Source organism: Dipodomys ordii, unplaced genomic scaffold, assembly GCF_000151885.1.
Source record: "Dipodomys ordii isolate 6190 unplaced genomic scaffold, Dord_2.0 Scaffold216, whole genome shotgun sequence".
Lineage (NCBI taxonomy): Eukaryota > Metazoa > Chordata > Mammalia > Rodentia > Heteromyidae > Dipodomys > Dipodomys ordii.
Window position 1 is genome coordinate 727594 of NW_012267432.1, and position 22240 is coordinate 749833.

General features: G+C 44.5%; 2 protein-coding genes across 5 annotated transcripts in view; one reads left to right on the top strand and one right to left on the bottom strand.

Moving 5' to 3' along the window:
- Positions 1 to 12285, bottom strand: part of Fam160a2 (family with sequence similarity 160, member A2) — a 22195-nt gene extending 9910 nt beyond the window's left edge. For 2 of the 4 annotated variants that reach the window (XM_013035642.1, XM_013035641.1), the window contains exons 1-6: positions 12117 to 12285; positions 3771 to 4099; positions 2988 to 3626; positions 2487 to 2645; positions 2219 to 2305; positions 1846 to 2013 (exon numbers count right to left, since the gene is read on the bottom strand). In XM_013035642.1, coding sequence (XP_012891096.1) covers positions 1846 to 2013; positions 2219 to 2305; positions 2487 to 2645; positions 2988 to 3626; positions 3771 to 3908 — 1191 coding nt within the window. In that variant the 5' untranslated portion in view covers positions 3909 to 4099; positions 12117 to 12285. The remainder of the gene's footprint in view (positions 1 to 1845; positions 2014 to 2218; positions 2306 to 2486; positions 2646 to 2987; positions 3627 to 3770; positions 4100 to 12116) is intronic. The other 2 variants (XM_013035644.1, XM_013035643.1) reach the window with 1 other exon arrangement.
- A 4390-nt stretch (positions 12286 to 16675) lies between these two features.
- On the top strand, positions 16676 to 21682 carry Cnga4 (cyclic nucleotide gated channel alpha 4). Its single transcript, XM_013035622.1, has 6 exons — positions 16676 to 16737; positions 16870 to 16971; positions 17238 to 17344; positions 17595 to 18240; positions 19219 to 19568; positions 21177 to 21682. The coding sequence occupies exons 1-6, from the start codon at positions 16676 to 16678 to the stop codon at positions 21617 to 21619; spliced, it is 1710 nt and encodes a 569-aa protein (XP_012891076.1). The 3' UTR covers positions 21620 to 21682.
- Positions 21683 to 22240: the final 558 nt, after the last annotated feature.

Consider the following 22240-nt stretch of genomic DNA (forward strand, 5'->3'; position numbering starts at 1 on the left):
ATATATATATATATATATATATATATATATATATATACACACACACACACATGATCTAGGCCAGAAAGACAACATAATTCAAGAATTATGTTTAGAATCTGCTGCTGCTGTCTTCCTCATAGATAACTCTGAATACACACTTGGTTCAGAAATGTAGGTCTAATCCTAGACAGTTTTACATTACGATTCTTTTTTTTTTTTTTTTGGTCATGGGGTTTGAACTCTGGGCCTGGAGCTGCCTCTCAGCTCTTCAGCTTAACGCAAGTGCTCTACCACTTGAGCCACAGCACCACTTTCAGTTTTCTGGTGATTTATTGGAGATTCACGGACTTTCCTGCCTGGGCTGGCTAGAATTAAAGGTGTCCCAGCTATATTACCATTCTTTAAAACACAGACATCCAGGAACTCACTAGTAGGTAGCTTACTTCTAGAAGAGTTTTGCACAACATTTTTTTCATTTTGTTTTTCTTTGTTGAAACACAATCTCACTATGTAGCCCAGGCTGGCCTCAAACTCTCAATCCTCCTGCTACGCAGTCTTCTCAGGGCCGGGATTACAGGCAAGGACCACTACACCTGGCTTCTCCAGAGCTCTTAATAATCGAAGAACTTCTATTTTAAACACGAGGATTCAGGAAATTTCCAACTATTTGTAATAAAGGAAGCAAACAAAAGTGGCTTCAGAGCCAAAATATATTCCATAAAGTATATAGCTAACCTAATACTTTACTCTAGAAAGCCTTTGGATCTTTATTACCTGAAAACTAATTTTTTCCACCTTATATATGTTTCTATGGGTTACAATCTAAACATCTTACCCTGGTATACAAGTCCATGTATAATGTGAATCTTTCCTATCTCTCAACCTTCATTTCATCCCCTTTCTCCCTTGCTAACAACACTTCTAGTTTTTTCATTTTCTAAAATACATTAACCCCTTGCCCTATTTTCTCTTGCTGTTCCTTCTGCCTAGATTCTTCTTCCGTTTGATATTGTCTGTCAGCTGTACATATCCTATATGTCTCAACCCAATGCCACATCCTCAGAGGTCTTCCTTGACCACCTCCACTTCTGGCTTTTTGGTGGTTATTTGGAAAAAAGATTCTCAAGACTTTTCCACCTGGGCTGGCTCTGCTCCCAACCAAGATTCTCAGATCTTAACCCCCTGAAGAGCTAGGATTATAGGTAAGAGCCTCTGGCACCTGGCTCACCTTATTGTTTTCTAAACGTATTTTGTTTCCTAATGCTGGCCACAATTTTCAATTATTTTATTAGCATGTTTGCTTGTCTACCTTATCCGTAAAGTAATTTCCAGGGATTAGTGATGATGCATCTCATTATATCCCAGTACCAGCCAACAGTAGGTCACGTGTAAGAGAAAGGAATCTAAGTAGACAGGTAGGTGGACATGGGCTCCCAGTTATAGTTCAAATGCAGCAAATCCAAAAAGTAAAAAAGGCAAGCATATTTGGAACAGCGAGATCATCTCTCAAAAAAGACACAAAACTCAAATCTCCAGTCACCCACAGCAGGCCACAGAGTGATAAACAGCTTCAGAGAACCTCGGGGCACTGTTATATTTCAAGCATTGCACAAGTGCAAATCCTATAGCCAAACTAAGCAGTCTAAGTCACCTAGAAAGAGTCACTGTGTTCTAGAAAAACAGGGTAATATGTTAAGACATACAGTCAAAATGGTCAAATTTTCAATGTTAGAAAAATACCACTTAATTTTGAAATGAGTGTCAGAGGAAAAAAAGCAAAAAAGGGCAGGAATATCCTCCAATAACAAAGGTTAGAGAGAGACGGCTCACCCAGGTAAGCCAGGACAGAGGTAAGAGCCATACCCGAGAGTTGCTGCCAATACGGGCGACAAGGGTGTCAAGAATGGTGTGGGTGTCATGCCGGTGTAACAACAGGAATCGCAGGAAGGTACGGAGCAAGGCAGGTTCTGAGATACTCCGTAGGAAAAGTTCCAGATAGGCGGTGCTGGCAATCATCTCCTCCACGGAGGTCTGGATGAAGGGAAGGGAAAGCGTGGAAACTTAGGGCTTCCTTATATATGCACTGAGTCATTTTCCCTTGATTCTAAGGAATAACAAGGAGCAGGAAGGAAAAGAAGAAACAGTACCCCACCCACTGCCTCCCAGATTGGTCCTTTCACTGAAATCACCATCCACACTCTAGTTCCTGATATGCTTTGCCACCTTTATCCCTCACCTTGTGCAAGGCAGGGCCCATCACAGGCACCAGGAACCCATTATGGATATAATCGACCAGCTGCTTCTGCACCAGGGGGTGAGCCACCTATACCAATGTGAAAGAGAAAAAAAGGGATTATGAAAACACTGTTTAGAAGGGAGTAAAATGGTATAACACAGATAGCTATCCCACCCATAAGATACCACAACTCCAACGAATGGTACCTCTTTCACCCCATCTTTCCAGATTGATCAAGGGTCATACTTCCTAGAAACCCCAGTCTTACCTGAATAACTGCATTGCAGAACTCTAGGGAACTCATAAAGAGTGCAAGAGCTGGCACTCCTAACCAGTCTTCCCGTCGGAGGCAGTGCCAGTCATCCCCTGGAACCTCAATCTTTCGGGGCAGTGAAGAATACAGGGCACTTAGCCCTGTGGCCAGCACCTAGGAAAGATCAGCTAAGGCTCAGACAATATAAAGAGTAGGATGGGAGATAATAGTCCAGAGATTTGATAGGAGTAGAAATAAGAGCTACTACCAAAGCAGGTATTAAGATACACAGTGTGTCAGGACTTCATCTGGAACACTAGTTCAAACAGAACCTTAGTACCTGCCTATCGTCTAGGCCCATGCTTCATCCCCATTCCAGGAAGCTGCTCTCAAACCTAGGGGCCAAATTTCTGGTTGAAAGGCCTTGGTACTTTGCCTTTCCACAACTCCTGCATAAGGAAGTGCTATACAGTGTCCACATGCCATACCCTCCCCTCCTTCCTAGAGGATGCTAACCGGGCAGAAGTAAGAGTGATCTGCGATGTAGCGACCCACAGTAGGGCTCCCAGCTGATAGAGCCATGAGCAACAGTAGGGCATCACGAGCCTGTTGGCCCAGGGTGCCCTCTCGATGGACAAAAGGGACAAGACGAGAAAAGAGGAGAAGACGTGGGGCAGCTCCAGGTTCAGGAGGTGACTGCAGGAAGAACTCAAGCAACGAAGGCTCCCGGGCCACGCAAACACACAGCTGGCTGAGAAGTAACACCAAGCTTTCATCCAGTGCCGGGCTACTAGGCACAGGGCGGCCACAGGCATCCAACAGGGTGAGCAGAGCCTCTCGAACTGGTCCATGCCGCAACAGCGGCTGGCGAGCCTCGCTCACTAACATCTCAAATAGTTTCAATTGCTCAGCCCGTCGTTCCTCAACCCCATCCCCAAGCTCATCCCATTGGAGCTGCCATGCCAGCACACGGGTCAGCAGATCCTCGCGCAGAGCAAACTCCAGCAGGGGCCCAGGGCCAGTAGGAGCTGAAGAGACTGGGCGATCCTCTGCCAGCAGAGTTAACATTTGATACGTATGGTTGCGCACAGCACTGAGATCATCAGCACCTCCAGGAGCTGCCCGAGGGCCTCGCCGCTCCAAGATTCTTACCACCTATAGAAAAGAAAAGAAAACAAAACAAAACCAGAAGATGGAAGGAATCTAAGTGACTACATGAAATGAGCAAAATATAGAACCTAGAATGTTAGGATTACTCAGGTGGCTGGTGAACTGGACATTTTAGCACATAGTACCTACCTGAGACCAGTGATTCTTAAATACCATGAGGCAGGTCTCAGGATCAGCCATGACAGGGGTCTGTAGACTGGCCCCTTGAGGTACACGGTGGCCAGGGCCCCGGGAAGCCAGTCTGCTCAGCCAGTTCATCCTCTCCATGAGGCAGGCTGGGCAGGGCCAGCAGCCAAAGGGCTATACTTGGAGGATATGCCAGCTGGGGGCTTTCTCCACTTGTGCCTCCAGTCTGCTTCATCCGGTCTGTAGGAGCCAGTAGTTGTCCATAGAGCCAGAGATTATACCAGAGTGGAGCAGCAAGCCCAGAGATCACTGCCCAGTCCAGACTTGCAAATCTAATTCAAAAAGAGAAAATGGAAGGGATAACAGAAGCTTACCTCTCTCAACACCCTAGTAGAAAAACTTAGTCCTACTATTCAACTGAAAACTCCATACACTTTCATGCACAGATACACAGAAAGAGCCAGCATGTGACCTGTATACATCTAAAACAAAACACCTGATTTCTCCCCCAGCCTTTCTATCTTAGTAATACCAACATTCACTTATATGCTTACATCAGAAGCATGAGATTCATCCTGGCTTTCTTTTTTTTCCTTTCAACATCCAGTTCATCAGCAAATCTTGTTATCACTATCCTTAAAACAAGTACCAAGGAGAGGAAGACTTAAAGTGCAAGGCCAGGTTGGGTTACATAGTATGTTTGAGGCCAGCCTGGTTACACAGTGAGATTTGCCTTTAAAAAAAAAAAAGTAAAAATATTTTTTTAAATACCAATCTGATCTACTTCAATAGCTTCCAATCTGGTCTCTATACTTACACTTTTGTTTTAAGGTATTTTTGTTTGAAACAGGATCTCACAACCCAAGCTAACCTTACATTCATGATTCTCCAGCTTCAGCCTCTGAAGTAATGGGATTACAGGTATGTGTGCTTCCATTCTTACCTGCCTGAAAGTTTATTCTCTCCATGCAATAACCAGAGTAATATTTTAATATAAATTATAACTCATCTCTTCTCTGCTAAACACCCTCTAGTGATTTACTATCACACTAGAAATAATCCCAGTTCCTTACCTTGGCAGGCAGGAGCCTGTATAATGATCTGTAGGCGCTCCTATTAGTCTCACACATACCTAGTCACACAATCACACCGTTCTTCCTTAGTATTTTTTGTTCTCTCAGTAGGAAAGTTGTCCTGTTCTCCTCATTGTTCTCACAGTTCAGTCCTTTTTACGCAACAACTCTCCAGAGACCACACTTAACAATTTTATCTTCACAACTCATCTTCCCACCTCCACTCTCACTTCCTAATCCTACTTTCTTAACAGTTTCTACCATATAAAATGGTCTATTTATCTATCTTGCCACTAAAAAAATCTGCTATTTAAGGAGAGGGTTTATACCTTATTCACTATTGTATCCCCAGTATTTAGAGTAATAACTAGGGACTCAATAAATATTTTTTTAATGTTTGTATTAACAGGCAAACACTGCCCCAGGCCTAGCCCATAGTTCCTTTTCTATCACACCTATCATCTCTTTAACAGTATTGTCTCTCAAGGACATAAAACCTTCACAGGAATCACGTGGTTCAGTTGTTCTTCCTCTTTATGTTCCAAACAGGATAAAGGAACCCAGAAATCTGACACCAGTCCTACAGTTTGTCCTAAGGTTATATTAACCAATAGCCCTTTTAGTCCACATAGCCTCTCAGAATTACCAAATCAGAACTACAGGAAGATTTAAAAAAAAAAAAAACTGTGCTTAAGAAAATATGTAGAAGAGGTAACACTCTGGGAAGGAGAGCAAGCCCAACTTACTCAGTGATTAACTCAAAGTATAACCATACTGATAAAGTACCAGATACCATAACCTTAAGCAGAAACAGACAGTTTTAAAGGAAAGGGGAAAAAAAGTTGGAGGGCAAGCATATAAACATAAACTCCAACCAACTTCATAAATAGAAATATTTATAAAAGTCAGCAACTAGCTCTGCCCAGATACTGTGAGAGAATATAGGGGAACACTCTGAGATACTAGTTACTTAAGACAGCAAAGGAAAAGACTTGCTTCACATTACAAACAGTACAAACAAAAATATGGCAATGGGAAAGAATGCAACTAGAAAAACAATTACATGTTTAATGTGACAATCAGTATTTAGAGAGGAGACACAATATTGATTAGTGAGTAAATACAGGTAAAGGTTACAAACACAATTACATATACTAAGGAATACTAAGGAGCCTGCATTTTATCTATTGATGTCCTAGAGACAAAGACTAGATGTGCCTTTAAAAATAGGCCAGGTAGAAAGAGAAGGTGATGCAGAAAGATGACAATGGACAATTTTTTTAGCCTTTTCAACAGTTTCTTATTTTTAAAAAATGTGGAAGCATGGCTCTGTGGTATTATCACAGCCTAGCAAGCAAGAGGTACTGAATTCAAATCCCAGTTCTGAAAAGAAGAAAAAAAAAGTTTGGGATAAATTTAGGAAAGTAATTAGCTAAAAAGTAAACCAACTACCATCTGGGAATTCAGTACTTCAGAAAATTCAGTGATGGGGGTGGGGAGGGGGGGGGAGGACAAACAGGAAATAAGATAGCTTAAAGAAACCAGAATGGTGTCAAGAGTTTTCATGTTTTTGTTTTTGTATGGCAAGCCTGAAGGGTTTTTGTCAAGTATTAAAATAAGCCTGGGGCTGGGAAGGTGGCTCAGTGGTAGAGCACTTGCTTTGCATGCAGGAGGCCCTGGGTTCGATTCCTCAGCACCACAGAAGCAAAAAGAAAAAAGCTGGAAGTGGCACTGTGGCTCAAGTGGTAGAGCGCTAGCCTTGAGCTGAAGAGCTGAGGGACAGCGCCCAGGTCCAGAGTTCAGGCCCCACAACCAGACCCAAAAAAAAGCCTCAAGAAAGTAAGGTTACAGATAAATAAGACAGGGATAACAGACAGAAAACTAAAGTGTAAGGATTAGTATAAGACCAAAAGATATCCACCATCTCTGAGAAAGGAGGACAACAGTAATAAAGGATGGATGCAAATTTAGATAAATGTGAGAAAGATAGAGGGAAGTTTCCATCTACCACCATTTCTCCAGCCTGCCACTCTGCCACTCACCAAGAAAAGTAATAGAGGAGGAGATGTAAAGAGGAGAAAAATCCACAGAATGGATGCTTTGCCTTTCAGGCATGCTTTCCTATAAACCATCAAACATGATCATAAAGAGAGCAGTAGCTATCAACAGCAAAATTGCACTGCAAAAAGTACTTAGCCACATTCTCAAGTACTACAGGTTCCAAGTAGGCCTAGATTAGGAGGGCAAAGTCAAAAGTTAAGTGCTAAGAACCTTCCTCTCCCTGTTACTACTCCCTCTTAGACCTGGGATACTATACCCAGTATATAACACTATGCACACTATACAATACATTCCTTGTTGGTTTGTTTAAAACCTGTCCATACCTTCGTAAATATGACTGATTTAATAAAAGTTTAATTAAACTCTTCTCAAAGCCAACTTGAGCCATCTGCCACCTGCATGGAGCCTGATTAATACACGAATATTACTGTTTGTATTTTCTCCATCATACCTCACTTGAGAACTGAAAACAAGTAGAAATCAGTAATCAAACAAGAATAACACAAAGTATTAGTAAAGCTTAAGCTCTGGAATCCCTCAAACGTTTAAACCTCAGTCCACTGTCTTCTATCTCTGACTATAAATAAATCACTTCACAGATCTGAACCTTAGTTTTCTAATGAATAAATTTCCAATGAAATGATCATTAGTTTTTAAATAACTTACATAGCACTCCAAGTGTAAAGCAGGTATTCTGCTATGTTTCTTTTCTCCTTCTTTCTACTGTGTTTGAGAATATCTCTGAGAGAGATAACCTGTTCTGATGTATCTACCTCACACCAGTAAATTGAAGAAAGGCCAAGCATCCAATCCCAGCAAAATAAGGCCTTAGCATGTCCAAAACTAAACTTCCTCCAAATTTTAACAAGTTGTTTCTCCCTTGCAGTATACCTGGGGTGCCTACTACTATAGGTATCTCTAAGAGAAGAGCCACACTGGAATCAGCACCTCAGAATCCAAAAGTCAGTATTTAACCTAAATTGTATTTATTTACTTTAAAAAAAAAAAGGCCATATACTATACATAGCTTTCCTGGCAAAGATTACAAGACAGAGAAAAGGACAAAACCACTACCCTCTTTCCTTTCCTCCTTTAACAAATTCCCCAAAATAAAAGGAATAGATGCCTCTCTCTTTCCAGACTTACCTTCAGACTCAACCACAGGGTAAAAAGGAGAAGCTGATCTCAGATCCACAAATAGCCATGACCAGGCATTCACCTTTACAGGCACACAGCAAAGGTGTTAACCAACCTCACAACTGCAGATGACACAAGGAAACAGCTCAGCCTCACTTAGGAACCTTTGCCCTGGGAGAGGCAGAAAGGAGGAGGTAGGGCAGCGATGTACTTGCAATATCTTTATCAGGAAGTAAGAGTCCAAAATGACCTTTTAAAGTCCTGAGGTTTATCTCTCCCTACAAAGCCACTGGCTAGGTAAAAAAAAAAGGGGGGGCTGATTATTGATATAAGAGGAACAAATGGAAGTAAAAATACCTGATTAAATCTCAAAGGAATGAAAAAGAGGGAAAAACCACTTAATAGCCTACCAGTCTAGAGCTCAATTCACATCTTCTCTGCTTTTCTACGCCTCAGACAAAAGGTGTATCCAGATATGGTCACAACTTACCCTCTCTCCTTCCATCACTTCTGCCTCTTACTGGCATCTGCTTATCTGAGTGGACTCTCAAATCAACCTTTGTAACACACAGTGACTGCCTTTTAAGCAGGGATTCCTATAGGTGACCCATGGTTGCTGCTGTAGGAGGATAACAAAGATGAAACTGATCCTAATGGATAAGAAAGTTCACTGGGCAAAGAAAAGACATTCCTAGTACAGGAAGCAGCTATTGAAAGATATCAAGGCTCAAAAAAGTAACATGTTTGCTAGGGAACTGTGAACAATTTATTCAAGCTAGCACACAGATTAAGGGAGTAGCTGGAGAGGTGAGCTGAGGCCAAATGAGGCCATATTAAGGAATTTGGATATTGTCCTATGGCATATAAAGAGCCAAAGTTTTTAAGCAGAGAAGTTCCGTGATCAGATTTCTATTTTTAGAAAGATCAGTCTAGGAATGATCTAAAGAAGATCAAGTTTTGAGGCAGGAAGACTATTTAAATAAAAAATCAGATGAGAACTGAGAAGGAACTAAGCTAGAGCTTTAATGATGAAGTGGAAATGGAGATAAAGAGAAATGAGAGAGAAGGATGTATTAAGATTGTTCTGACTGAATTCACATGAAGGCGCAGAAAGAATGGAAAATGACCTGGAAGACCTTGTCTAAATTGAGACAGGGCACTAGAGTGCAAAAACAGGATTTCTGGACAAAAACAATGCACATGTTTTAGACATGCTAATTTTTAAATACTTGTGGAGATACATAGATTATTGTATATGTTTTTGGAACATTAAGAGAAACTAAAACTAGATACAGAGAAGTCATAGCCTCATTATGATAAGTATTTCACATTGTCTCTCTCTAAATTTTAACTTTTCACATATCGATCTCTCCCAACTAGTCTGAGAACTCTGAGACTTCATAAGGTCTTTCCTTATTTATCTGGTTATTCTGTAAGATGTATCATAAGGGCAGATTCTATGAACAAAAAATATTTGCTAAATGGATACATGAAAAAATGTATTCTTCTAACACTTAGCAGAGTTACTACCACATAGCAGATAGAATGGTTACACACAGCACCCTAAACATGTTTCTATCTCTACATCTTCATCTATATTTCATCCTTTCAAACCTACAACTGAGCTATAAAGCACAAGTCAAAATCCATTTAATGTACTATTATTTCAATGAATTTGGTATGGAAACAATAAGCTTACCAAATCCAGTTCCTTCTCCAGTACAGCCAAGAATGTAGATAGCTTCTAGAGCTCTCTAACATGTGACTTCACATCCTACCACTCTCATGACATAATGAAGTTTCTGTGTATACCTGTTGCCATGTTATTGTATTGAACATAACTCTATCCCTATTTATGCCCTTAACATTTCTTTAATTCACAGAACAATTACATATCATTTAAAAAAACTTTTTGTTGGAGTAAGATCTTCTGTGTCATCACAACCCTTCCTATACATCACAAGCCTTTGCTCCTTTACTTGCAAATCTTCCTCCAACAAATCACGGATAATCTGAGGAAAGCAAATTACATGAGTTCAGTTTGCCACTCTATCCCTATATGACCTCTAACTTCTGAATATGACTCCTCATCTATAAAATAAGAATTGAATTCCTTCCTCTGCCTACTTGAAAATGCATCAATGAAAATCCAGTCAAATTTCAGATTGTTTTGGAAAGCAATTTGGAAAGTTGGATTACATAGCAAATGATTACTATGAAAGCATGTGTGCTGTACAGATTTCCAAAGTTATACAGAATTATGGAAGAAATGCAAGCTTTCTACATCTGAAACAATCACACCATCATTAATCTAAATTTCAGGATTTTATGAACCAGTAGATTTAACATTTTAATTAAAAATAGCATTGTTCTTTATTGTTTGGTAAAAGACTATTTTTAAAAAACTTAACATCTGTTGTCACTATTAATCAGTGAAACAGTACTGTCACACACAAAAAATAGGAAAGATAATTTCAGTTTAAAATTATTTTCATTTAAAAAAAACTTACTATGTTATCCTTGTTGCTCTGGTTCCTATCTTGTATGAATGAAAACTATTATAAACTGGTTCTTGGCCCAGTGTTTAGAAACCTCTTCTAAGTCCTGTGTTATACACATAGGTTCTACAGAGTTCTGATGCCAAGAGTTCAGGCCGCCAACGATTCAGCCAGTATGAAGATCTACCACAGACAGAATAGGTTCCTCTGAAGAGTTAGCCTGGCTGAGACTCTAGAACAGAATGAAGACAGAGGCAGAGAATGCTCTGGATAGAAATGGCCTAACTCTTCCTGAGATTGGAGAGAGAATCAAGATGTCTCAGCTCCATGGCAGACTGTCAGTAGAAAGGAAAATTTACTGGCATGAAAGTGGCCATTATCATTGAGTAACACTCCAACTTCCCCAAATTTACAACATGGGTGTATGTACGTTTGGTGGAGGAAGAGGCTTGCAAAATATTAATAAAGTGAACTCGATTACAGGTATGGTAGGAGAGATGACTTGCAAAGAATAGGACAAAACTTTTGGAAGTGGCAGAAATGCTTCATACGTTCGAATTGTTTCACAAATATGTACATACGCCAGAACTCATAAAATGTACACTTTGAATAAGAGCAGTTTATGTAAATAAATTTACTTCGATAAGAAAAGGAGAGCAGGCCTAAACATAGTGCTGTATATGAAACCACATAACTTCCATAAAAGTGGAATTAGCGATTGAAAGTGGTCAGTAAGTCCAATATACACCACAACCACAGGAAAAGATCCACGGTGGAATAAAGTATCCAGAAGCAGGTGGAGAAAATAAAACACAATCATAACAAAAAAAAAGAGGAAAAGTATTTATGAGAGCCCACCTTCATGAGGGCCCACTTTTTTTTTTCCATCAAAAGGAAGAACTTGAGGATCTGAGGTTCCAATCATCCCTCTGCTTGTGAATGAGGCTCAACACTGCCTTTCATTAGTGTAGCTACTCTTGCTCATGATGCTTTCTTCCCCTCACCAATCCACCCAATCCCTCCTCCCCCCCTCCAAAAAGAAATAATAGGATCCATGAGGAGCAGAGGAGCCAAGTGCACAACACTTCACCCACACTGTCCGACTTGGTCTCACACTATTGCTTTCCATGGACAAGACAGTCCAACCAAGGAGGCCCCAAAACCAACCCCAGATCCTCCTCTCTCCCCAACCCCCCCGGTCTTGCCTTCAACCCCTCTCATCGCTTCGCCTCCACACACCCCAGCCTCCCCCTTTGGCCCTTCTAGTCTCCCCCCATCTTCGCATAGGCCTCACCCCCTAGCTCTTGTCCCAGGACTGTCCCTCACCCTTGCCCTCCACAGCCCGGTCCCTATGTAAAACATGCACACGAGTTTCCTTCAACTTGGCCGCTCGGCGTCTCGGACTCGTCCATTCACCCCTCGGCTCTCGACCTGCGCCCCTGCCTCAGACACGGACCCTCCCCACCTGCCAACCCCGCACCCCGCGTCCCCTCAACCAGTAGTTACCAAACCTGGGTGCCAGCACTCCCTAGCCCCTCCTGCCCTGAAACGTCTGTCCCAGCCCGGAGGCCCATGCATACCGTCCACACTCAGAACGCCGACCCTGACCAAGGCCTGTCCTCCCGGCGGGTGCTAGGTGAGTTCAGGCCGCCGCCATCGTTCCTCAGGCGCACCAGCCGCGCCCCGCCCCGCGCCACACGCAGCTCGCGCCCCCGCGCACCACACGTAACCGCCCAGCGACGCACGACTGAGCAATGGCGTGCCCGTTCATTGGCTGAACCGGGCCGAAAGTCCGAGCGTCGACGCTTGTTACCTAGCAACGGCGGGGCGCTGGGGCGGGGTCGCAGACGGCATTCCGAGGAAGGAATACCGCCTCTCCTCCTTCTCCCCACCCCGTCACGCCAGGCCCCGCCCCTCAACGCTGGAAACCCCGCCCATCAAAAGGACTCCGAAGTGTCATAGGAGCAGACCTCTAGGGAGGAGGAGCCCGCGGGACGGGGGGCGGAGCCTGGCCAGGAAAGGTCGAACCAGAGAGGGCAGAGGGAGGAGACTTCCCGAGGCAGGGAAAGACCAGGAGGGCTGGGCTTCGGAGAAGGGTGAGCAAGGGGCGGTCCCACGAGCCCTGGGCGGTGCCTAGGATGGAGGAATGCACTGCAGTGGGAGTGGCTATCCTTAAAGCGTAGGTCGTGGGGCGGAGTCAGCAGGTGGGCAAGGCCTGTAGAAAAGTGGACCCCCGAGAAAACTGCAGGGGCACTAGCTCCTTTGCCCTACCTGCATGCATAGCTTCCCTTTTTCCTTAAAACCCTGGTAATGGCCGCCTCTCCCTGACTACTACAACTATTCTATACCCCTTGGGTACTTTTTCATCAAGGATTAAGTGCCTAAATGACAAGTCTAAATTCCAAATCAATTAGAACTGGCCTTTGCCTACAGGGCCTCAGACTTTTAACCAGACACAGACAATCACAACACAGTGTAGTAAAATCTATAGTAGAAGCTAAGTCAGATCAGCACTTTTGGATGATTTATGTGCCCAGGGAATAAGAGGGAAAGAAGAGTCACTGTGTTTAGGGAAGACTATCAAGAGAGGCTGTTTGATGCTGACATAAACTTAAAGAAATGGTCATTTCAGATAAAGTCTAGTTGTCTGGTTTTCATGTTGGCTCTATGATTATGTAAGATGATGGCATTAGGAGAAAATGGGTAGGGGTACTATTTTTGCAACTTTTCTTTAAATCCAAAATGAGGTCAAAATAAAAAGCATTTGAAAAGGAAAAAAAAAAAGAAATGTTAAGTTGCAGCCCAAAGGATTAACATATACAAAGGCAAAAAAGAATGGACAGCATATAAAGGGTGCTCTAAAGCACTGCAATCAGCACAGCCTGGGGAATATACACAGGAAAGGTCAAATGAAGCTGAAAACAGTAACAGATGTCAGGTACTAGAGAGTTTTGTAGGCCATGGCAGGAGTTTAGATTTTATCCTTGGGACAGGGATCTAAAGAATTTTATACACGGTCAGATTGCTAGCGAGGGATCACTGCCAGAGGTCCTTCAAGAGGCCTAAAATAGGATAAGAATGTAGAGAAGTGGATATGTAGACATTAGCAGGGTTTTATGACTGGATGAAAATGAATGGAAAGAACTATTAAACACAGGTAGTTTATATGAATTTAAAAACAGGCAAAATTGAACTATGTTATTACAAGTCAGAGCAGTACTTATCCTTAGGAAAAAACATTGACTGGAAGGGGGAAGAGAGTAACTCCTGAAACTGGTAATGCTTTGTTTCTCAATGTGAGTGCTAATACACAGGCATGTTCAATTGTCAAAACTTATCAAGCTACCTGCTTAGAAAATGCTTCTATTTCAATATGTTTATTGGGTTGTAGTTACCATGCTGGGTATGTAAGCATTCCATAGCTGTGACAAAACACTTGAGATAGACAAAAAGAATAAGAAAGGTTCTTTTCGCTCAGACTTTCATAGATTTCAGTCCATAACCAATGTCTTTGGGCCTGCTGTGAGGCAGACCATCATGGCAGGGAACAGGTACATGGCAGAGAAGCTGTTCACTTCAGGAAGCAGAGAATATGAATGGAAGGGGCCAGGGTCCCAATGCCTTCTCTTCAAGACAAACCCTAAAAACCTAACATCTTTCTACTAGGCCCCATCATGTAAAGATTCTACCACTTCCTAAAAACCACCATCAGCTGTCCACCAGGCCTTCAACACACAACCCTTAGAGGATTACGATTCAAACCATATTCTGTGTAACAAACCACCTCAACTTAGTGTCATAAATCAATTGCTATTTTCTTTTTTGGTTTTTATTATCTTTAAGAAGTTGTACAAAGGAATTAGTCACTATTTTCTTATGCTATCCAATTCTGAGAATTCCAAAAAGATATGATAGGAATAGTTTGTCTCTGAGTTATAATCTCTAGAATCTTGTCTAGGAAACTCATATGTCTGTGGATGGTTTGGGACTAGAGGTTAGAATCATATGGAATCACATGTGTCATGTCTGGGCTGGGACAACTCAAAGACTGAAGCGTTGTTAAATAGGGTCTACATTGTGGTTGGAAGGTTGCCAAGGAGAACCTCCAGAGAGAGAGAGAGAGAGAGAGAGAGAGAGAGCAAGCACACTACTAGACAGCAAGCATGCCAAGAGTACCAGAAGTAAGCAGAATGGATTTTTATTATCTAACCTCCGAAGTCACACCACATCACTCTTACTCTATACTGTGAGTCAAACCAGTCACAGGGGATGTGCATCAGAGAATTTTTTAATTTCCACAATGTTATACAATGATAACAAATACTAGTTTTAAGTTTGGGGCTGAAAGGACAGAGACAAAGATTACAGGGCAATGAGTAGGAGAAGGAATGAGCTCAGTTACAGGTGAAGAGGACTCTGGGATATCCCTGTAGTGACATATAGTGTATAGTTAGTCACATGAATAACTGCAGCCCAGGGAGAGTTCTCGAGAGCCTCTAAACGGCAAGGTATCCTGTGGGTAACCAAGAACACCCAGCAATCAAGGATAGGGGGGAAAAAAGAGGGCCGACAGGGGCTGGGACGGTGGCTCAGTGGTAGAGTGCTTGCCTTGCATGCATGAGGCCCTGGGTTCGATTCCTCAGCACCACATAAGCAGAAAAGGCCAGAAGTGGAACTGTGGCTCAAGTGGTGGAGGGTTAGCTTTGAACTGAAGAGCTGAGGGACAGTGCCCAGCCCCTGGGTTCAGGCTCCGGCCAACAAAGAGAGAGAGAGAGAGAGAGAGAGCCTATAACAGAGTCTTAAAAAAAATTAGAATAGGCAGGGGAGCCTATAAAAGAGGCCAAGAACAAATAAACAGAGGGAAAAAATGATGACATAACAGAACTATAGAGAAAAGAATAAAAACAAAAGACCAATGGAGGACTATAGGTGCTCCTTCCAAGAAACTTTCCAGAAATAATCTGACATCATCCTTTAACTGCAAAACACTTCAGTGTCTTCAAAGCCCTCCCTAAACTGCCTCTGCCCATCATTCAACCTCATCTTTTGACCACTATTCCTCCCTGTCTTGTCCTCTTTTTTTAAAAAAAAAAAGCCACCGTAATTTTACCCCTAATATTCTTCACTATCCTATCTCTATGCCTAACTCCTGTTCATTCTACTGAGCCCAGCTCAGTTGGGAACTTTCCTGTTACCACAATAAGAAACCATCTGCACATTTACCTAGCAATATTTATCTGTACTGGCAATAACTGCCCCTGTGTAATTACCTGTCTACCTCTAATTGTACTGTAAGCTTCTGGAGGGCACAAGGTATGTCCTGTTCACTTAGCACAGTAATGACCTACTTTGAGGAAGAAATGATACGAATTTTGTTTAGGAATGAAAGAGATGTTCACAGAAAAGGCACAAATAAAAGAAGCTGAAGATCCAGAAATCATATGGAATAGCTAGTGGGATCAGACACCAGAGATGACAGGAAAAGAAGGGTGACAAAAGCATCATTCGATGGGCTGCATCACATTCTCCAGCAGGAATGAGGTTAGGTAAACATGGAAGTCAGTAATGAAAAGATAGAGAGTTCGTGTCTGACATGTGAGGCATCTCTGTCCCTGGAGACTAGTTTAGCAGCTGACACAGAGGATCCATTCAGCCAATAGGTGTTAAATAAATAGGCCTAAGCCGGGAACTTGGACAAGGTAAAACAAAGTGAACCTACATTAAAACTCCGTTCTCCTCTCGAAGGCCCCCCGTATAAGCTCATCCTGCTGTTAAGGACAAGGAGAAAGAAACAAGGACCATGCTTCCTCCTGAAGCATGCACCCCTGCCACACAACATCACACACACACACACCTGCATGCACGCACACAACTTCTCCAGAGACCTCATTAAAGGTGTTTAGCTGGGCAGGTGTAAGCCAAGGCCCTGGGAGACAGGGACAAGGGTGAGACGCTAGAGCTACAGTGTCTCCACCCTTTCAGTAACTGTGAGCCTTGGCTGTGTTGCTAAGAGCTTCAAAGACAGAAGTCACAGCGGGAGCCCCAGGATAGCCTGTTCCAGGCAGTTTGATACCAGCTCCCACCTCTGCAATCCCTCTACAGACAGAAGGGTGGATATTGTGCATACCAAGACCACATCATGAGCCAGGACAGCAAAGTGAAGACCACAGAGTCCAGCCCCTCTGCCCCATCAAAAGCCAGGTGAGGAGTCAGCATCCTGTCCTCCGTAGGTGATCTGCTCACCCTTTCATTCCTCTTGGTGCTTCCAGTCACAACCACAATATGGAATGTCTGGTGAATAAATGAAGCAATTCCTATCCTTCTCGCCCACAGGAAAACACTGCCTGTCCTGGACCCCTCTGGGGATTACTACTACTGGTGGCTGAACACCATGGTCTTCCCAGTAATGTACAACCTCATCATCATAGTGTGCAGGTTTGGAGGAGCACTAGACAAGGGGTCTTAAAGGGGGGTGAGGGCTAAAAGGGAGGTCTGGAGTTGAGGGGGAGGGGACTTGGGTGGAATACTAGAGGAGGGGCCTTAAATGGGGATGAGGCTTGGGGCTTGTGGGTGGGGAGGAAGGAGTTGGATGAAGCCAGGGAAAGGCCCAAGGCAGAGTTCTGGGGAACCTGGCCTAGACCACCTTTTGGCACCTTACAGAAGCTGCCTTTAAGCCAGTCCCTTCTGTTCCTGCCCTGCAGAGCTTGCTTTCCCGACTTGCAGCATGGTTATCTTATTGTCTGGTTTGTGCTGGACTACACAAGTGACCTGCTGTACCTACTGGATATCTTGGTGCGCTTCCACACCGGTGAGTGAGCCCCTGGGCCTGACCCTTTGTTCCATAACCCCCCCAAAAAAATGTCTTTTAGTAAGAAAGGGGGGAGGATCTGTGATAGCACTTTACTAGGCCTCTTCTGTGCCATCCACTTGAGGATGGTTATATACACGCATACTTTCCTGGCTCTCCCTCCTTGGCCCTGGCCTATCCTGTCTCTGTCCACCCCCCACCCCCCCTCCACCCCATCCCACCCACCCTCCCACACACCCCCCACCCCTAGGATTCTTAGACCAGGGCATCCTTGTGGAGGACAAAAGTAGGATTGCGGGTCGCTATGTGCGCACTTCGAGCTTCCTGTTGGACGTGGTTTCCCTCGTCCCCACCGACGCGGCCTATGTGCGGCTGGGCCCGCACATCCCCACGCTGCGACTGAACCGCTTCCTGCGGGTACCCCGGCTCTTCGAGGCCTTCGACCGCACTGAGACGCGCACGGCTTACCCAAACGCCTTCCGCATCGCCAAGCTGATGCTGTACATCTTTGTCGTCATCCATTGGAACAGCTGTCTCTACTTTGCCCTGTCCCGGTACCTGGGCTTCGGACGCGATGCATGGGTGTACCCGGACCCCGCGCAGCCTGGCTTTGAGCGCCTGCGACGCCAGTACCTCTATAGCTTTTACTTCTCCACCTTGATCCTCACCACCGTGGGCGACACGCCGCTGCCCGCGCGCGAAGAGGAGTACCTCTTCATGGTGGGCGACTTCCTGCTGGCCGTCATGGGGTTCGCCACCATCATGGGTAGCATGAGCTCTGTCATCTATAACATGAACACGGCCGATGCGGCTTTCTACCCCGACCACGCGCTGGTGAAGAAGTACATGAAGCTCCATCATGTGAACCGCAGGCTGGAGAGACGCGTGATTGATTGGTGAGCGCACAGTGTTCCCGGACCAGGCCAGGGAAGTGCGTGCGCCAGAATTTAACTGCTTCTCCTCCAAGGAGATCACCATGTGGCTCACGCCTGGCATTTTAGCTTCTCAGGGGGCTGAGATCTGAGAATCACAGAGAGATAAATTCCAAGAGGCTCTTACTTCCAATTAACCACCCAGAAAGCTGGAAGAAGTCAGGTGTGGTTCAAGTGGTAGAGCACCAACTTTGAGCTAAAAAAAAAAAAAGCTAAGGGACAGCACCTAGGCCCTGAGTTCAGGTCCCAGACTGGGGAAACAAACAAACAAACAAAAAAAGTGATGATCACTGGTAGATCTATTGGATCTAGTCAATGGCTCAGAAGGCTGGGGAAGGAGTTAATGAAAAGGGGCATTATCCTCCTCAACGCTCACCCCTCCTTCCTCATTGTTCACCTTTCCACACCCTCACTCCCCTGTACCTCCTTACTCTTTCCTCCCTCATCCCACTACTTTGTCTACTCTTTTTTTTGGGGGGGGGTGTCCAGTCCTGGGGCCTGAACTCTGGGCCTGGGCGCTGTCCCTCAGCTCTTCAGCTCAAGGCAAGCACTCTACCACTTGAGCCACAGAGCCACTTCTGGCTTTTTTCTTTTTTGCTTATGTGGTGCTGGGGAATCGAACCCAGGGCCTCAGGCATGTAAGGCAAGCGCTCTACCACTGAGCCACCTTCCCAGCCCACCTTGCCTACTCTTTACCTGTACCTTGCTCTCTGAGACTGGCCAACAGATGGCTGACTCTATGATATTATTCATTGTCAAGTGACAGAGATCTTCTATGCCTTAAGTAAAGTAGAAGTCTGGCTAAGAAAGATCAGGTAGCTATTCCCAACTCCTATGGCCCCTTCGACATCTCACTATGGTTGGCTCTTGGCTGAGCTGAATTCTGATGGAAAGGGTGGAGGCAGGTGTGCCGATCAGGAAATGCTTCTGCCTCTCTTCCAGGTACCAACACCTGCAGATCAACAAGAAGATGACCAATGAAGTAGCCATCTTACAACACTTGCCTGAGCGCCTAAGAGCAGAAGTGGCAGTGTCTGTACACCTGTCTACTCTGAGCCGGGTACAGATCTTCCAGAACTGTGAGGCCAGCCTGCTGGAGGAGCTGGTTCTGAAACTGCAGCCCCAGACCTACTCACCGGGTGAATATGTATGCCGCAAGGGAGACATCGGACGAGAGATGTACATCATCCGCGAAGGTCAGCTGGCTGTGGTGGCAGATGATGGTGTCACACAGTATGCTGTACTGGGTGCAGGGCTCTACTTTGGGGAGATCAGCATCATCAACATCAAAGGTGAGATCCTGAGCATTTGTCTTGGGGAGAACACTGGAGAAGAGAATGGGATTAGCAGAACCCAATGCTATGACAAGATGATATTTTAAGGGTATGTAAAGTAAGGAAATTTGCTCCTTACCTGAGTCACATAGGGCTTGAGGCGGGGGGGGGGGGCGCCGGGGAGAGAGAAAGAGAGAGAGATCTGCTCCCTGAGAAAAAGCTGCACAAAGGTCAGCATGCTGGGCAGGTCCTTGGAAAATGGAGTATATGTCCTGTGGGCAACAACTGCGGTACCCACAAACCAGTGGAAGAAGACAGACCCAGACCAATGGAGGAAACAGTAAGAACAATAGCTGTCACTTCTCACATGCTAACCACTCACCCTGTTCTGACTATTTCACATGGATCATTTTATTAAATTCTCACATAGTCCTGTAAACTTGGTAGTAGTGATCCTCATTTGAAAGGAAATAGAAGATCAGAGAGGGCTAGTAACTTGCCCAAAGTTACACAAGGAGCAAATATACAGAACTGGGATCAGTACAAAAATAGCTTTCTCATAGCCAAGTAGAGGTGTGTGTGTGTGTGTGTGTATGTATGTGTGTGTGTGTGTGTGTGTGTGTGTGTGTACATGTAGTTGGGGAGGGGGGGAAGATGAAAGAGAAGAAAAGAAATTCTTATTTACTGATCATCAGCTGCAGGCCAGGCCAGATACTACACAGTAGTTTTTTTTTTTCCTCTCTTCAGCCCTATGTACTAGGATATGTTATATCTCATCACAGGGAATTTTCTGAAATGCAAATGATCCCATTCAGTTCTCTTCTCTTGTTTAAAAGATTCTGATAGTTTTCCATTGTCCTCAGCAGAGACTCTAAATGCTTTGCATTGGCTTATAAAGTCCAGCGTGACCTGACTCTGTCTTTCCATTCTCTCTGCACCCTGTACTCAAGCCCCTCTGAACCATATATGTCTTCTACATCCACCTTTTCTTTTTTTCTTTTTCTTTTTTTTTTGGGGGGGGACGGCAGGGAAGGGGTTAGTCAGGGGGCTCGAACTCAGAGCCTGTGCACTGTCCCTAAGCTTTTTTTGCTCAACGCTAACACTCTGCTACTTTGAGCCACAGATCCACTTCCAGTTTTCTAGTGGTTAATTGGAGATGAGAGTCTCGTGGACTTTCTTACCCAGACTGGCTTCGAACCTGGATCTTCAGATCTCAGCCTCCTAAACAGCTAGGATTACAGGTGTGAGCCACCAGCACCTGGCTAACATCCACCTTTTCTACCTCCATCCCTTTGCTCCTCTAATTAATTCAGGCATCTCTTCCCTCAGACTTCCCTAAAGTCCCAGCCTTGCAGTTTCGCAGGGGTTCTTCCCACAGTTCCCAATGGGCACAGCAACTTCCATACAATTCTGTAACTATCCCATTAAATGCCTATCTCCTCTACATGGTGAACTCTTTGAGGCTGGTGGCACAAGGCCCTGGCCACCAGTATGTTATTGAATGAAAGAATTAATGAGGCAGAAAAAGAGTACAAATGAGAAAGTGGGGTTCTAGTTGTGGAGTGAAATATCACCTCCCTGCACCCCTGCTAACTATCCTCCCACCTGTCTGTCCACGGGCCACAGGAAACATGTCTGGGAACCGCCGTACAGCCAACATCAAGAGCCTGGGTTATTCAGACTTGTTCTGCCTGAGCAAGGAGGACCTGCGGGAGGTGCTGAGTGAGTATCCACAAGCCCAGACTGTCATGGAGGAAAAGGGCCGCGAGATCCTGCTCAAAATGAACAAATTGGATGTGAATGCTGAGGCGGCTGAGATTGCCCTACAGGAAGCCACTGAGTCCCGGCTGAAAGGTCTCGACCAGCAGCTTGATGATCTACAGACCAAGTTTGCTCGCCTCCTGGCTGAGCTGGAATCCAGCGCACTCAAGATTGCTTACCGCATCGAAAGGCTGGAGTGGCAGACCCGAGAGTGGCCAATGCCTGAGTATGTGGTAGAGGCTGATGATGAAGGCGAGCCTGGGGAGGGAACTTCCAAGGATAGAGAAAAACCCCTAGGCCCACAATGAACTCATCCCTGACCCTAGGTCTCCCATCTCCAAGTGAATCTAGAGTTGTAAGAAAGCTTACCTACAGAAATTCTGCCAGCCTTTCACCAGGTCATAGACATAGACAACTTGTCTGAATTGGTCCATAGATGCCCAGCTAGAGATGTGAGAGTATAGCACACATTCATCTCACACTCACCAGTTACCACACACACACACACAAAGAGAGAGAGAGAGAGATGCACATATACATGCTGGCATAAGACTGTACATTCCACATAATGTTCTATAATTCCTATTCTCAGAACACATATGCTTCTTCACGTCTAACACCTGCAGACTCTAAAATATGTACACATTCCATCATGCATCTCCTAAGCACACATTTGCTGACACTCACATAACAATAGAATCACCCCCACAGGTGTTCATATGTTTGTAAAGGCACAAAAGCACATCCAGAGCTTGCCCAGTCCAAGGTATTCTTTGAATATTCCTTACGTGGGTGGTTGGTGAGTGTACCCTTCAAGATGCACTTCAATAAAGTATTCGCCTCTTTACAAAGCATCTGTGGACTGGAAAGAAAGAGCAAAGTCAGCGGTGGGTCAGGATGAATTCTGTTGGAATTCTGAGTCACAGAGG